General features: G+C 41.2%; 1 protein-coding gene across 2 annotated transcripts in view; it reads right to left on the bottom strand.

The window, feature by feature from the left end:
- CAMSAP2 (calmodulin regulated spectrin associated protein family member 2) overlaps positions 1-18,308 on the bottom strand; it is an 82,472-nt gene that overhangs the window by 35,212 nt on the left and 28,952 nt on the right. For both annotated transcript variants that reach the window (XM_082225412.1, XM_082225413.1), the window contains exons 3-4: positions 3,102-3,263; positions 2,689-2,772 (exon numbers count right to left, since the gene is read on the bottom strand). In XM_082225412.1, coding sequence (XP_082081538.1) covers positions 2,689-2,772; positions 3,102-3,263 — 246 coding nt within the window. The remainder of the gene's footprint in view (positions 1-2,688; positions 2,773-3,101; positions 3,264-18,308) is intronic.

Here is an 18,308-nt window from a genome sequence, read left to right as displayed (position 1 = left end):
TCCTCCATGCTGTGCCCTGCCCCATCATGGCTTTGAGTGCCCTCCTCACCATCTGAAATGTGGCAAGATGCTATCTAAACTGGACATTCTTGGTGATAGCACTCTTTGCTGTAGCTATCCCTACCCAAGGAGATCTACCTAGCTGGCTCCCTTTTATCTTTAGGAAGACTTCCTGTCAAATATGACCTACTTATTATATGTTAGAAAATAAATTGTAAGTGTATTTTACTTGACTGGACTGCTAAAATAACTGCATGTTACCTTTCCCCTACGGGTAGGATGATTCCAAATGAACTAAACGGACATTATTATAAACCAAATTTACACAAGATTTAACTTGGCTCCATCTCCCACTTTGTCATTTTTAAGCTCATTTAATACAACACCACTGTGAAATTGATTTTAAGATGACAAAACTATTATTAAAGCTTCCTTGATATTATCCTTGGATTACATTGCTGTAATGAAGTTGCTTGAAACCTTGCAGACAAATTAGTGCAGCTTTCTGCATGAATAAGAGTAGCATTAGCACAAACCATCACTTCAGTAGCTAATGGCAACAACCAAACCAATAGCTTAATCGGGCTTCCAACTTTAAAAATATGAATGTTCCATTATATGAAAGATAAAGGGAGGAGGAAGCACAACTTCCACATGTCCCCAACCATTGGCTGTGCTGGCTGGAATACCTGCCTCCAAGAACTGCAGAAAGCAGCTCTGCAGTTCTTTCCAATTTGGGCAGAGAGGGGTGAAAAATTACAAATCCAAGTGAAGGTTAAAGCCACGACAAGGTCCTCCAATCACAGTATCACAGTGTATGTGGGGGACGGGGAGGTATAAATCTATGAACTGGTGTGACTTAACACACTAGTGTTTCTTAACCTGACCCAGTTCTGAGTCAGTTAATTACAGTCTCCAGTGGAGCAAATAATTTAGCTCCCCCTACACAATGAAAACAAACTGGGGACAGGGGGAGGACAGGGCAGGAAAAGGGAGACCAAAGTCATCAGAAGTGACAGCTGCAATTATGTGCCTATGTCAGCAACTTTAGGAAAACTGGTGCAGAAACCTAATGTGATGGCTGCACAGCTGTGAGTGGCACAGTTTAGGAGAGAGCAAGGAAGGGCAGCACACATGCTCTTGAGATGGAGGAATCCTTGGCTCCCAAGAGAAGACCACATTTGAAGACTGCAAATATGACGAATCAAAGGACTGACATGGGTGATGCCAGGGTTTGCCACAAAGTGTAACTCATCATGCACAACTCTTTAAGCATCCACATATGTGCTAGGGAACCCCTGACTCAATCAAGAACCCGGGTGCTATGACTGACTCTCTGTCATCCAGAAGTACTATGAGAAATGCTGTGTAACAAGCCACTATCATATCTGCTGTGTAAGCTGTGATGCACCCCAAGTGAAATAAGGGAAAATTTATAAACTCTTTAGATTACTTGGTAATTTAGCTCTGGTGAAAGAGTTTAGCATCATTTAAATACTTGAGTTTAAAAAAACACAAACACTTAAAGATACAATTCTATGTGGAAAGAGAAGTCACCACACTCTTTTATATTTCATATAAAAGCCATTTTAATTAATAGGGGCAGCTAAAGAACCCAAACGGTTACAGCTTATGGGTTCTGATTGCATGCAATTCCCTTTAGCTTCCCTATTCCTACAACAATTCATTTCACTTCTTTCATTAGTTTGAAAGAGAACTTGTCCAAGAGTAATAATCTAGGGCAATCGAAAAGCAGGTATGGCAAGGAAATCTCTACCTTCAGCACAATCTTTAATAATAAACGTATAACTTTATCTATTTTGTGTAAATATACAAACTCCTCTAGCACCTTAGTTAGAAGCTTACAACTTTAATGTGTAATAGTCTTTCTAAGAAAGAGCTTACTTCAAATGGAATTTTAAATGCATCTTTGAATTAAACGTAAACATTTTTAATGCAAATAAATAATGCAAATAGCAGCTGTTGAGGGGTGAAGTTGGAAAACTGATATTGCAACAGGTGGGGAAGGACAGTTTAACACTTTCCTCCTCTGCCATGGTCGTGATGGAAGTTGTTCCTCTGAAGCTATTTGTATTGAAAGAAAATGTCCCATTGAAAAACTGGTTGTTCAGAGTAATTTAAAAATGAAAGTTCTCTATGGGGGGAAGCCACAGAAAACACTAAGCCCAAACCGAGGATCAGCCCCACCAATATTTCCTGAAGGGCATATATGACTCCTGTTCACAGAGGACAGCCTCTGTTCTCATTAGCACACTATCACAAAGGCCTAATTACATTAGGTTTCAGGGCTGGGCTGAAAGTTGGGCTGTGCAGAGGGTGGCCACTCTCGATATGCTACATTCTGCTCTCATTAGGGCAACATTTTGAGCTGAATCCATAGCACACACAGAGCAAAGGGTTTTTTGCCTACCCCTACACTGTTTTCAGTAACAGTGTTTTGTGGTTCCTTTGTACCAAATGCAAAATTTCTGCTCAGTTTCTCCCAGAATTTCCCCTGACATCACCAAAACGGAGCCAGGTAAGCAAAATAAGTCTAAATGAAACTCTGATGTTTAAGTCTCTATTCAAAAAGCAATTTTACAGCTCTTGGGAAATATATTTCAAAAAGGAAAGTTGGTTGCAGCTGTACTGGGATGTTTGTTATGCTAGTGCATTTCTTAGACATACCTTTTGACCTCCTGGAGTTTCCACACTATGATGTTCTTTTAGTTTTTGCTCCTGCTCCATGATGTCTTTTAGGTGTTCATTTACCTAAAATGACAAAAAAAGGCCTTCAATGAATTTTGCACTCTCCCTGAGATGAAAAGGACAACTAATTTAATACTCTTTGTGTGTAAAAAAGACATATTGATATAATTTTATTACGCAATGAATAAATATTTTCAACATAGTACAGTTTGATTTATTATTATTATTATTATTTATACCGCCCTTCATCTGAAGATCATAGGGCAGTTTACAATATAAAAACACAAAATACATACCATAATAACAAACAATAACAATAACCCCCCACATAATCATGTTAGGAAAACAAATATCCTATGTTATATGAAGAGTGTATTTGTAGTATGTCTTACCTTATTTATCCAGAACATGACAGCATCTTCTATGTCATAGGGCAGATCCGTAGCTTGGAAGAAGGAAGAATACTGCTGCACACATGCAATCACCTTCTCAACACTGATCATTTCGACCGTATACGCCATCATAAGGGTGTCAATCATTGCCAAATGAGCACTCTGCAAAGAGATGTTGTCACAGGTATTTTGAGACTACTTGTCTACAAAAATTAAACCACTGCTTTTTTCCCCCTTAAGCAGATGTGTATCTGAAGGACGTCATTCGCTTAAGACAGAAAAGTATTATTTTTTGCAAGGTGAATGGTCTTAAAATATATTTTAATCAACTGGAAGCACATCTAAAAGCACAAAGATAAAAGACCGTAAGATCTCCCTCAAATAATTTAGCAAAGAGTGCCAATATGAAACTCTTTCCAGCGGCTACCTATGGAAGAGGCTCTTTAGGAACATTGGTACCAATTGGTATTGAGCATTAAAATAGCACTTTGAGCATCCTAAGTTCTCAACAGTCATCTGAACAACTCTTTTAAGTATTAGATCCTTTAAATGATGTAGCTGTGGGTGAGTGCTGGGTTAGGACTGGGCCAGACCAGACTGGGCCACTCAACCACAAACCTCACTGTGTGACTTTGAGACGGTTCCTATCCACACATGAGCTTCTCCTGCAGAGATGTTTTATCCACAGAACTAGCAGGCGCAACAGCCATTGCATCTATTCTAGCAACCCTAAGGATTCCTGGGCCCAAACAAATGTGGTGTTGCAAGCAGGTCCCCATGCAGAGGCCAACCTAAGGATTCTTTGCCCTTGCTTCTTGCCTTGACCTCGCTTCAAGTACATGGATCGCGTAAAATGTAGTAATTTCTAATGTGGCTATGGCAGTAAAGTGATGGGGGGGGGTGAGGCAGCTCCTTGCCAAGGGCACAAGGGACCCTAAGCATGCCTCTGTCCCTGTGCAACTTGCTTCCTGAGACCAATTCACAAAGACATCATTATGTCTCCGCCATGCCAGTCCAACAGCCCATTTAGAACAAGGACATGGAACCTGAGACACTTCAGTTGTTCACAACTTCCATGCTCCCCGACCTCTGGCAATACTGTAGTTGGGGGGGGGGGTCCCACAACATCTGGAGGGCCACAGACTCCCCCACTCTGATTTAGATATTCGATTTGTACAATCTTGTTTCCACACAGCTTCTTTGGAGACCTGTGGATTGACTAAGTCAGAGCAAAAGGATGGGATGCAACCCTCTGCTCAACCTTTTCTCCCACCATGAATTATTGCAGGTTTCCGCTTTAAAATATTTAATGCAAAAGGTTTTGCTTTTTTAAAGAAACAAACACAAAGCTGCAATTGGATCGTCTGTAGTTAGGCTTGACTTGATCTGCCAAATAATCTCCAAAATCTCCTGTAATTACTGCTTACTTTGTGCGAATTCCAGAAGCTTCAGCCATGCTGGAGATTTAGGTCTGCATGGTAAGAAGCTTATTGAGTCTTGAAGTACAATTATTCTCAAGCACCATAGCTAATGCTTCCTCTGTTTGCCGCATGCTATTTGGGAATTAAATCACTTTGCAGAGAAGAATCTTGTTCAAACATTCATTCACACAATCTTTGTCACAGTACACATAGGGTAAAGGTTTGCCAAGTCTTCTCTGCAGTACACATGGTAAAGGTACACTTACATTAAAAGGCGTTAACAAATTAGCTCTGAAGGCTTTATTTCAAAACAAGACAATACTCATTTGAGTCAAGGCAATCCAAATTCAACTACCGTATTTTTCGCCCCATAGGACACACTTTTCCCCCTCCAAAAATGAAGGGGAAATGTGTGTGCGTCCTATGGGGCGAATGCAGGCTTTCGCTGAAGCCTGGAGAGCGAGAGGGGTCGGTGCGCACTGACCTCTCTCGCTCTTCAGGCTTCGCGCAGCTCTCCGCAAGGCGTGGGAGCCCGGTGGAGAGTTGCCTGTTCTGGGGGCTGGGGTAGGGGGATTCCGCCCCCCCCAAAAAACTAGGTGCGCCTTATGGGACAATGCGTCCTATAGGGCGAAAAATACGGTATATAGGACTTATACTATGATCTGCAAGTTACCATTAACTAGATATTGTAACTGAGCATCACCACCATAACATTTTTTAAAAAATGGTTGTTTCTATAATTTCAGAGCAGATTATGTCTGATATTTAAATATATTTTTGTAAAAAAAAATTGCAACTACAGCATTCTTTACAAGCTACTTAAAATTCAGGTATCTGAAATTACATTTTTGTTTCTATTTCTCTTTCTATTGTTTTATCTAAAACAACATTCCTACAGATATTAATATGTCAAATAACAGAGGGGGGAAAACATTCCTCAAGAAGTGTAGAAGAATGCAAGTACAGTCGTACCTTGGAAGTTGAACAGAAGTCCGTTCCGACTTCTAAAATGTTCGGAAACCAAAGCGCGGTTTCTGATTGGCAGCAGGAAGCTCCTGCAGCCAATCAGAAGCCATGGAAGCCTCTTCGGACGTTCAGCTTCCAAAAATAGTTCACAAACCAGAACAGTCCCTTCCAGGTTTGCAGTGTCCGGCAGCCAAAACATTGGATAACTAAGCTGTTAAAAAAACAAGGTACGACTGCACATATTACACACATCGCTTTATTGCGGTCCATCGATCCAGAATACACAGTACAACAATAGTATATATCAACAGTTACTAAGGTGTAAGATTGGCCTTGCTAGCCAACAGAGGAGCTTTAGTTTCTTGTCCTTTTGGCTAAGATCAAGTGCAGTACATATTACAACTACAACATAAAATAATGGATGTATATGGTCACAGGAGAGCCTAGCCTCATAGGAGGAAAAGATCTAACCGCACAACACTCTAACTGTTGTTGAGACTGGAGCCCGCAAAGGATGCCGAATCTGAAGCTTAAAGGGTTTTTAATCAGTGATGTAGCCTATATAACTCCAAGTTTTGCCTAACAGGTGGGAACCATGACAGGCGTGGCTAATCTGCAGTACTCCAAATATAGTTCGGTTCCTAATTTGCATCAGCCCCAGATGGCACAGCCCATGATCAGAGATGATGGGAGTTGGAATTCCATTACATCTGGAGAGCCACAGGTTAGCCACCACTGAACTATGGAGTAAAAACCCAAATGGCTTACTGCATAGCAACAAGCTGCAGGGGTAATGCAGTAAGACCTTTCACTGATGGGGATTCTGCTGCTGCTCCTCTTTCTTGCCAGAAACCCGTGTCTCTTCCAGCCTCAACTCTAGTAGTGGGTGGTGTGGTAGGGCACTTGGTGAGATGCTCACTTGACCACTGGGCTGGTTGCATCCCTGCTGTTTACAAGAAGTGGAGGTACAAGGCACAACTGAGGTCCGCACAGTACAAACGTGCCAACAACTGGTCGTATGTTAACTTAGCAATGAGGCAAGTAACCACTTGGTTAGGTTTTTTTTGCTAGCATTCTCCTCAACACCTGGCAGCAACATCTTGCTATGCTTTTCCATCTGATCAGAAATCCAGGAGAGTTAAGGTGTGGTTCTTTCGGCCATTTGGCTGAATAACTCACCAAGTGGCTACTTGCCTCATTAACTGCTTTCTCCCCAGAATAAACCCAGGCACACCCAAGAAAGAAAAAGAAGAGAGAATACACATAATATTTCTAAATGCTTTCGGGGGGGGGGGGGTTGCACTGCAAAATCGCGTGAGATCATGGCAACCAAAATGGCTGTCGTGCTCTCACAATAAAAAAAAATGGGATGTCCTGGTCTGGGACACTTGCAAGGTATGCAATCCCCTCCCCTGCCCTTTCCTGTATTTTGCCAGACCAAAGGTGGCAACCCTACTCAGACGGTTGTTGTGAGGATAAAATGGGGAGGGGAAGAACCATGCATGTGACCATGAGATCTCTGCAGGAAAAGTGGGGTATAAATGTAATGTATGAATCATAATAAATGTTAGTTGCAGAAAAATCTTGCATGCGTACACATTAAATTATCAAATGAAAGAGCTATGGGGATAAATGCCTATGCATCTGTTTTCTTGCACAAGATTGCCTCTAGGGAACATTTGTTCTTGAAGGTCAATATAAAGATAAAGCATAAGTAGTCTGGATAATGCTGTAGCTGGCATTATATGAGTGCCACTTGCGTTTCATCTTCACAAAAGACGAAGAACGTATTTTACAGCATTATGTGGGCCACCCTCAATTTTTAAAGACTGAACTAGTGAGTGGGGATATTTGTACTACAAAGGGGCTTATTATGGTCAGTTGAGTCCAAGTGGGTGATATCCCAAGTTACTAAATCATTCAAGCTTCATAAACAGAAAGCCTTCCTAATAAAGTAACCAATTATTTCTATCAGTCAATTAAATATTTCCCCTCCCCATACCACCACCAGGAACACCAAACAACAATAAGCATGAAGTAACACACTGAAAAATGTGGTGTTCTATAATCAACAAAAAAAAAACCCGAAGAGTCAAATTCCACTCTTGCAAAAGATTAATTGCAGAACTTGCATGTTGACAGATTCACAGGAATTCCATTCAGCAAGAAGGGTAATTACACTATTATTTAAGTCCCATGGAATTATTTTGTACACAGTGCCAAGTTTGGAAATCTTATTTTTTATTTATGTTGTTTGCAATCTTCTCCATGAAGCATACAATTATTGGAAATAGAAAATGTCTATTTTTTAATTTAGAATGAGATTCCCTAGATCAGGCTGGGGAAACTGTAGCCCTCCTGATGTTGGTGGACTGCAAGCATCCCTGACCACTGGCCATGTTGTCTGGGGCTGATGGACACTGGAGTCCAATAACATCCAGAATGCCATTCATTATTCTATAGTCTGACCAATTTAGCAGTGCATTAAGTACAACGATGCATGTTTAACTCAACATTTTTTTTTCTACACTAGGGGCTGCACCCCTGCTTGCTTCACTTGCCCACCACACCTACACTCCACTCCACCCCCAAAACTAGCCAACCCACCCTAAGACCTTGGCAAAAAAACCATGGGCAGCAGCCAAGGAGGTTGAAGAGTTGGCCAACGTGCAGTGGCAGAAAGCAAGTGGCTTGCTCTTCCTTTGCCCACCTTGGGCATTCCTTCCTGTCCCTGTAGTCAGCACAGGGAGCAGGCTGGGCACTGCCTAACAATTCAGTGGGTATCCCTAGGCATGCTCCCTAACCCTACATGCTTCTGACACATGCAATCCCTGGGATGCAGTGGCATCAATGGCAGCAAGGGGTCTGCAGGCTGACTAGCTAATTGCCGCTTCTGACCACCTTTCTTGTTACTGTGCTTCTCCTTCTGTATCTGATTTGGCCACTTGTGATGCAGATCTCCAGGTCACCCGGGGAAGAAGAAGGTGGCCAGGGGGATCTGGCCTTTCCCCGTGCACCCAAGCCTTCCTTTAACACTCTCCAAATCATTATTTTTTTTCATTGTCACCTGCTGTTTGCTTCTCACCCGGCTTGCATGGGAGAAAAAGTCCCACTTACTTGCCCACTCTCCCTTATGTATGCACACTCACTCAGTCACCAGTGTGACAATGGACCATATAGCAAATCTAGTACAGAGAACTAGCATGCCCTGGTCCATGGGGTCACGAAGAGTCGGACACGACTAAACGACTAAACAACAACAACAACAACAAGTACAGATAAATTTCCTGCCCCAAGTAATAAGATTACAACAATATAACAACATCAACGCTTAAACAGAACATTTATTAACAATCAAGTCAAGTGCTGGGCCGTAGCTCCAACTTTCTTATATAAACAAGTCACTAATCTTAGCCCTCTTGGTTATATAACCATCAATAGTATCAACTTTTGAGATCAACTGAGTTGGTCAATTTCTGAGTATAACTTAGTCAGATACTATCCAAAGTGTTGCTGGTTTCACCTTTTGAATTAAAGAACCACTGTTTCTCTCATAAAAATTCATTTTGAAATATTATCCTCTCAGTTCTAGGTAGTGTTACAGCAAATTTGATCCTGCTAGAAGATAACCATAAGGGCCAAATATTTGATTCACCCATCTTTACTGTTCTCCTCTTTCTCTGATGAAATCAAGCGTCCAAGTTTAGGGAGACAACTGTGCCTTCCACTTTTCCTCATTATGTTTCAAGCAATTTCCTTCCCAACCCTCTTTCAGTATCAGATCCAGGCTGGAGATAAAATTGCTTGAAGCATGAGATCACACAGCAAGGCAAAGCAAGAGACATGGTAGGATCTGGCTGTTCTCAGCACGGGCCCCATTTCATGTTTTAAAAAGAGATTTGTCCCCAGCTATGCATGTGATTGAGTGGCCAGACACATTAACGCATATATTGGTGGCACAGAATGCGGATGTTTAGTTGAGAAAAACGGATCTACCAGAAAGTTAGATCCTGGGAAATTTTTTGAACTAGGCACAACATGGCTCATAGCAGATGTCATAAGTTGTGCGTGTTTTGTTTCTCAATTTGATCCTTTTACATGGTTTTGCATATATAGTGGTATTTTATGCATTGTGACTTGCAGTTATTTTTACTGATCATAGTTTAGTAATTATTTATTGTAATTGTTAAAAGTGAATTTCTTTTAATTGTCATTTGCTGATGTTTTGAGAGTTAATTTTATTGTGTACTGTTATATTCTAATAGATTATTGAATATTACTTTTTGGCATAAGTCATTCCATTTTAAAGTTATGTTTTATTATGACTTTTTGTATTGGATCAGATTATTATAAGGTGTGTGTCCTTTGTTGTGTATTTTGTTACTGTACACCTCCTTGTGCATAGTAATATAGAAAGATGATATACAAATTAGAAGTGGAATGGAATTCTCTTAAAACAGTAACAGCCAATGTTACTCCTGAGAGATCTTGCAAAAATTTTGCAGAGTACAAAAAATCATAATGGGGTGTGTGTAAAAAGACCTTTAATATTTTATACAATTTTATACATTATCAAGCTTCAGGCACATATGCTCATGTGTCAGAAAACTGGAAAGAAGCATTTTGTTTTTCCTTCTCTTGTATCTCAGTAACTTTTATACACTGGCTTAATTTGTAAGTAAGTCTAGTATGAGAAGCGTAGATCTGATAAATGTACTATTGGGAATTATGTCACATTCCAGATGATTGCTTAGCTGGCATATAATTATAAGCAGCAACCTGATTATACTTTGTAAAAAGCATTAGAGTTATGTCACTGCCACTTAAGCATGCTAAGTAACCTGAAGAAACCTGAAGAAATTAAGCAGGTCTCCATAATGGCATCTAGAAGTTGAAGTTGCAGTAATAGGTAAAATTTACTGTTATAAATCAGATCTGTTAATAATGGAATTTCAAGTAGTCATCAGTGGAAAAAGTTTGAGAACCACTGCTTTATGATGTTCAAATGTTTCATATTCACGGAAATGACTGGCAGAATCCGAGACCAGGGAGAGGAGACGGTGGAGGAAGATTGGAAGAAATTTAAAATTTATTTGCAGAAATATTGTAAAATTTTTGAATGTTAAGGACATTGAAATGAATCGCAGGGGCTTTAGCAACAAAGTAAAATATAAGATTGGATTAACAACAGATAAATTAATAGAATATGAATTTGTTGAATTAATTTCTAAAAAGGGATACAGGAACGGGAGACGTGAGGAAGTCGGGAAAATAAGTTAATTGAAGCTGAGAAATTAAGAAAGAGGGAATTTTTGTTTTTTGTTATTATATGTGTTTTTATCTTTTTTCTTTTTGATGTGTTTAATGTTTGTATTTTTGTATTGTATTGTCTTTTTGTGATTTTGTATCTTTTTTGTCTCTTATTGTGAAAACTTAATAAAACATTTATAAAAAAAACCAAATGTTTCATATTCATTCTCTCAGACATCCCAGCTATCAGTCTGCATGGTAGGTCAGTACCATGGTCCTCACATTACAGGTTTGGTGGCCAATCCAAGAGATAATAGCTTGCATTGATATGACTAAGTGGCCTTGAGAAGAGGTGAGACTGAATCAAAGATTTCTCTGCTCACAATATTAGTCAGGCACCTGGAAGTGGTTATAAGGTGGCTGGGGAAGCATTTGAGACAATCCAATATTAAATTAACAATGAAATGCTTTTCAATGGCCTGGCTCCATCCACATCATGGTTTCCCAAATTTTGGGTCTCCAGCAGTTTTTGGACTACAACTTCCATCAGCCCTAGCTAGCAGGACCAGTGGTCAGGGGTGAAAGGAATGGTAGTCCAAAAACAGCTGGAGACCCAAGTTTGGGAAACACTGATCTACATCAATACTTTGATGAGAATGAGAGAGTTACTGAAGGAGTTTCACATTACGCAGAAGGAAATTAGCAAGTGTCGCACATGCATGATTGTGGCTTGTCCAAGAATCCTCAAAAAATGACCCCTCAAAGGAGCGGTATCCATGAATTGAAACTGCCACGCACAATCCCCTGTGGGCTTCTGCTCCACTTTAGTACATGTTAATCCACTGCATGAGGTGGAAAACCACTTGCAGATACTGTTGGTCTTGTTGCTATGCCAGTTTAGCACCACCCTAGTTGCTTTTAAACTGTCTTTTTACAAACATGCTGTGAACCACCTGAATGAAGATTGTGGGCCACTGGCTGCCCACGGGCCACAATTTGTGAAAGCTTGCTTTTGTGTATGCAAGGATGCAAAGGAGACAGTCTACTTTGTAATGACTCCCTGCCAGAAATATTTGTACTCTTGCGACTGTAACGCACAGAATTCTAAAGATATGGGGGGGGGGGAGCTGTAATACATACATCTCTAACATATACCAGAGGGATCACTAATGTAATTGTTTCAAAAATTGGCAGGTTCTCTCTTTTCACCTTGTAAGCCTATCACCATGGAAACTAAATGGTTCTTAATAGCATCCCTTATGGCAACTGCTGTTTCTTGAGATGCAGGTGGGGGACTATACTGAACCTTTGATTTTGTTACTGTATGCACTTTCATCACTTCCACACAGTGCTGTTCTGTGACTAATACTCAGCTTAAAATAATCAAAGCACTTTTATTAAAAGGGGGTAGCTTTTCTTTAAAGAGAGAGAGATTTGGTGTCAATATTAAAAAGCACCACTGTTGTTGTTTTTAAAAAGAGCTCTTGTTTTGAAATCAGACAGGGTGTAATAGAATTCCAGATTCATAGCACATAAAAATGAACACACAATAGAGAAGTACTTCTGCTGGATTGAAGGAAAAGAGAGAAAGAGAAAGAGTGCACGCACACACAGTGGAGACGGCAACATACTGAAAGGGAAGGTATTACGGGTTTTTGGTTGACCTCTACAATACATAGTTTTGCTGATCCATAAACAGGGCACTGCTGGATCAGAACACAGGCAGTGGCCAACCAGATGCTCCCAATGTTGTAACTTTAGCTAGTGTGCAGTAACAGACTTAGGACAAGAAAGCTTAGGTTTAAAGCCAATGTGGTACCTTGGTTCCCGAACTCAATCCATTCTGGAAGTCCGTTCCAAAACATTCGCAAACCAAGGCGCGGCTTCTGATTGGCCCCAGAAACAATGTCGACAGCTGGAACAGACGTTCGGCTGCCAAGCCATTTGGGAGCCAAGGTACCACTGTATCAGCTTTGACATGGAACTCAATGGGTTGCCTTGAGAATGTCACTGTTTTGCAACCTAAACTATATCATAGGATTGGGCTGAGGATTTAAAGAACAACAAACAACAATGGATGTATATGGTCCAGGAGAGCCTAGCCTCATAGGAGGAAAAGATCTAACCGCACAACACTCTAACTGTTGTTGAGACTGGAGCCTGCAAACTATATCATAGGATTGGGCTGAGGATTTAAAGAACAACAAACAACAACAACAAATGACTTCAAGAGTGTCATGGTGAACTGCACAGAGGGAGGGGGATACAAATCAAAAGCTTATACGAAAAAACGTTTTACATAGAACAAACACACATTTTGACAAGAAACAGTGATTTACACCAAAGCTGTTTGTAGGAAGGGCTCAGTTCAACCTCCTGCTTCCTCTACCAAATAGAATTGACTTTGTCAACAATTTGCTAACCAGGGTTATGCACAAGCATCAGCTAAATCAGGCAGGGACAAGTATCTGACTGCGTGGGGCTCATCATCTAGCAAGGGATGTGTGCTGATGCTTACTTATTATGTCTATATATGCCTCACTGGATTGAGACAGCTACATATAAAGCAGCTCTTGGCAGGACTGGATTTCAGATATAAATCAACAAGCTTAATACAGTAAAACTCATCCCACAATGCCATACAAATGTCATGCAGCACTCACACAGTGCTAGCTTTTCAGCTGGGAGTCTAAAATTAGAAAACTGCTGGTATCTCTGAAAATCATTAATAGTGAAATGTATCTCATCTCAGTTGCTCTTATAAGCTTCTGTTCAAAAGGAGCTTGTAAAGAGGACTGTTCATTTGTGTATCTGTAAATCCAGGAAATGCTATTTTTAAAGGCAGGAGGCACACACTGCAAAATTTAGGCTTCTTTGGAATATATATATTTCACACTGGGTTCTTTTATTCAATTTTGAAATACTCATTTATTGCAAGGTACTTTATTTCTATAATATTCTAAAATGCATTCAGTAATGGCACATTTTAGAGAGAACACAGGCTTAAGGGAGTTTCTAGGAAGCAAAAGAGCAACCACATAAGGGCACTCATTGTTTATAATTGGCTTTGAAAGAGCGCAGCCCCAGCGCCACACAACAGTGGGAAGTGATGAGATGGATTCTGTCAGACTCTGCTTTGCACAAAGATCCAGGTTAGGAGGTCTCAGCCGAGCATTTCCGACGCTCCAACTTAAAACCGAACACATTAGTGGCATGAGAGAAGTGGAGATGGACAGGTGGGGGGGGGAGAATACTTATCACATAAAGACTTGTGTCCCCTTTAGTCATTACAGTAATACAAACCCTACAGAGTGATAAGCTGCTGACTAACAGATTTACTAGAAAGCTGACCTGCACATTTCCTCATCTAGTGGATAAGGGACTGACTGTGACAAGCTGGCAGAGCAATGACAGCTAGACAGAAAGGGAAGGCCCAGTGACTGGGAAAAAGCTCAAGCACTGCGGGAGGAGATGAGACGGCACTGTTACATCAGTACATTGAAGTATCTCGTGGTTTAAAATGATAATTAGATATAAAGCCACAACGAAGGGCTTATTGGGAATCCGGAAGTTAATGCTGCTTTAGAGAAGCTTCATTCGGGGAATGCTACTAAACATTACGAGGCAAGGGCAAGGCATTTAAGCTACAGCTCAGGGATCTCTCGACTTTCCTGAGCTCCTTCACCTACTCTTCACCTGAGTTGGAGAAGGAAAAGCTTCCTTTGGGCAGTAAAATTAACTCTCATTAACATACTACAGTCCTCTGGAAGAGTTTCTGTTCTATTTACCTTGCCTTGTCTCTCTAGGGTGCTGAACTATTTGAAGTAGAGGTATAACCTCGATTAGAGAGGCATGCTCAATCTCTTCACTACAGAAATTAAATTATTATTACTATTAATTGTAGTAATTATGTTAAACATTTAAAATGCTCTGTCAAGTCATGGAGGGGGAATTTCACAAAGCTTAGGATGAAAATGGACTTATCTGCAAGAGCTGTATTTGTTTCTTAACTCATGCCTGTGCTATTCATATATAAAAGGAGTGTGCATTTAAGTAATTAATGTGGATAAGGGGAGGTAAACCTTGCCACACCTCCATTTTTCTTCTAGCCCAGCTCTGATGCTGAGAATGAGTTGACCTGGAAGTAAGCATATGGGCACCCAAAACAGCCTTACACAGAATCAAACCCTTGGTCCATCTAGCCCAGGATTGTTGACTCCCAACTGTGAAAATCTCTCCAGCATTTTCAGCAGAAGTCTTTCCCATCACCAAGAACAAGGTCCTGGATGTGCCAAGGACTAAACTTGCTTGCAACAGAGGTGTTCTTCCACTGACTGAGCTATAGCCCTTAAGGCAACAGAGCACGGGGACATATTGAAGGGGAAAGCATCACTGATTGCCCCTTCTGGCATGGAAATTAGACATCTTCCACCTCCTGCTTTTCTGATTATCACCAAGACGACCCTGACCCACCTACAATACTTCAGCTGTCAGTGCGGGAAACAGATCAGGGCCTCCAATAAGTATCTAACATGCAAGTGCCGCATGCAACACACAGGGACAAACACACCCATATTTCTACAGCCAGTCCTGGTGCGGAGTTCATTGAAATATTAGGGTAATGTTGACTACTGGGAGAACAAACTGCTTGACTTTGCTTTCTGTAACTTACTGACTTTTAAAAGTATCCCAAACCCATCTGATGCCTCAGTCCAGATACATTCCCCATCTCCTAATATATTTAATATTAAAGTGATTTTCTTTTGTTTAATTGCAGCTTTAAAGTGGTGACACTGAAGGCCGATGTATTTCCTAGTTTGGGGAGATGGGAGTGGAGTGAACAAAACCAAGACAAAATTTCTTGGGTGGGTGCCCTCAGCAAACCACTTTCCGATATATTAATTACAGTAAGCACTGAACTGTGGCTAACAGAGTTTCACTTATATACAGAGTTCAATGAGTACTGTACATTAATTAGGCCCCAGAGAGATGGGAGACCTTTTCACTATTTTACTCATACTGTATAACTAAAGGATTGACACACAGAGGGTCAGATTTTTAACATTCACAAGCCTAGGTATTTATTTAAGCTTAGGATGTTGGAATGTAGCTGCAGGATATTGGAAATCAGAGATACTGATGCCCTTGTAGTTATTCACTAGAGCAGTCTTTCCTACTGTTCTAGTTTGATTTGTAATCTAGAATAAAGCTACATGACGCAATTCAGTGTGTGTTCAGAAAGCCAAACATCAGACACAGAGCTTGCTAATATACTGGAATATTAAGCAGGTAGCACCAGTAAGAACACAACATTGCTCATTCCAGTGTAACTGATTAGGAGGTAGGTTCTCATCTCAGTTCTGCTTGCATAGCTTTATTGATCAGAGCCACATAGACGGATCAGATATCTGCCAGTAGCTTTGCAGCAAGTGTGTCTTATTTTCTATATATAACTTGCCTTATTCCCATGAAGAAGCCAAGAGAAAAGGGAAACACAGCTTCATAGGTGGTTAAGTGTGATTGTCTAAATCAGAGCTTTCTATGTTGGTGACACACTTTTTAGGCATGCAGCATTTCAAGACACAGTAATTCAGTTTTACTAGCAAATAACCCCTTTCCAGATCCGGAAGGAGCGTGGGCATGGCACACACTGCAGCCAACACACTAACGTGTCACGATACACGCTTTGGAAAGCTGTGGTCTAAATAATAATAATAATACATTTTTTCACAACAAGCTACACCTAGGATTGTGCTGACTGCTCACTTGAAAAAACAGGTAGCTACGATTCTATATGCATTCAATCCCAAAGAAACTCTGAATTAATCAACCTGTGTAATTATGCAAATTGAATAACTGGCATGCTCTTTTATTTTGCCAGTCTTAAAAGAGAACAATTGCAGAGCACAGGAAATGCAGCTCAACTACTGGAAATGTTATTCTACCACCTTTGTGACTTCTGACATTTCAGCAGAGGCTGCTGACTTATTCCCAAGCCTATTTTCACAGCCACGAGAGATAGAAATTTTTAAGAGAGTTAAACCCATTACGACGTTCTGTGCTTTTTCAGCTCTCAAACAGAACTGTGGCACACACATGGCCCTTTCAAACCCACCCTCCCCTGGTGAAGGGAAGCTCCGTTCCTCCTTCCCTGAGAAAAGATTGTACCTATCATCTCACTCATCTCTCCATACTGATCCCTGACCATACCTTGTCGAGATCCAGCTACAGCAATGTAACATACAATTTGATCAAACACCAACAGTAAGGGAGTATAGCCATATGCAGGCACATCTGTTTTATATGGTCCTTCCTTTCAAAAAAAAAAATCCTCAAAGAAAAGTGGTATATAAATTTATTAAATAGATATACAGTGGTACCCTGCAAGATGAACGCCTCGCAAGACGGAAAACCCGCTAGACGAAAGGGTTTTCCGTTTTGGAGGCGCTTCGCAAAACGAATTTCCCTATGGGCTTGCTTCGCAAGATGACAGCCCATAGGGAAATCTCCGGGACAGCAGGGAAGCGCAGCGCGTCTTCCCCACTGTCCTCGGACCTCCTCCCGCCGCCGGCTTCGGAATGAATCTCCGATGCCGGGTGGGGGGGGGAACGCCTCCTCCCGGCATCGGAACGAAGCTCCAATGCCGGGCGGGGGGGGCGGGGACACCTTCTCCCGCCGCCCAGCTTCGGATGGCTTTCCTGAAGACTTGGGGTGGGAGGAGGGTTTTCCTTCCCACCGCCAACATTCAGAATGCTGTTCTGAATGTTGGCGGTGGGGAGGAAAAACCCTCCTCACACGCAAGCCCCGGGAACAGAGGGAAAGCGCTGCGCGCCTTCCCCTCTGTTCCCGTACCTGTCCTGAAGGCTTGCGGTGGGGAGAAAAGCCCTTCTCCGCACCGCCAGCCTGCCAAGCGGTTTCCCTAGGAACGCATTAATTGATTTTCAATGCATTCCTATGGGAAACCGTGCTTCGCAAGACGAAAAACTCGCAAGAAGAAAAAACTTGCGGAACGAATTAATTTCGTCTTGCGAGGCACCACTGTAATAAATTAACGCCCCCAAAAGTGGATATGGGCAAGTACGTATATGTACACAAGGCAAGATATATGGCCATATAATGCTGTGCAAAGCATAGCAGCAGATAAATAGAATCAAATCAATTTAATAAACTTAGCAAATTGTCCTAGAAAAAGGAATACTGGAAGACAGTAATACTGCTCTCACACAGGTCTGCCATTTTATGCCTGTATTCTGTTAAAAATGCCACACCAACTTTGTAATCTCCAGACAAAGGATAGTTCTCAGTGCTAATTGCATTATAATAAAGCTTCCCCTTCTTCCAACCATTCTCACATTAACAACAAAGCTAATTGCCCCTCCGAGAAATGAGAGGCAATCTGTAGGCAGCATCCAGTATAGCGTAATAATTCTTCTTAATGCATACTCTTAACCTGGATTACTCAAAACAGATTTAGCAGATTTTTGCCTCGCCTTAGGCCTCACTAACAAGATAACAGGGAAAAGCATATGACATTTAGGCCTTTTAGCTAGTGCAGGCAAAAAAATCTAAG

Source organism: Podarcis vaucheri, assembly GCF_965113315.1.
Source record: "Podarcis vaucheri genome assembly, chromosome: 6".
Classification (NCBI taxonomy): Eukaryota; Metazoa; Chordata; class Lepidosauria; order Squamata; family Lacertidae; genus Podarcis; species Podarcis vaucheri.
Note: the sequence above shows the minus strand (reverse complement) of the source record. Positions and strands in the feature narration are given on the sequence as shown.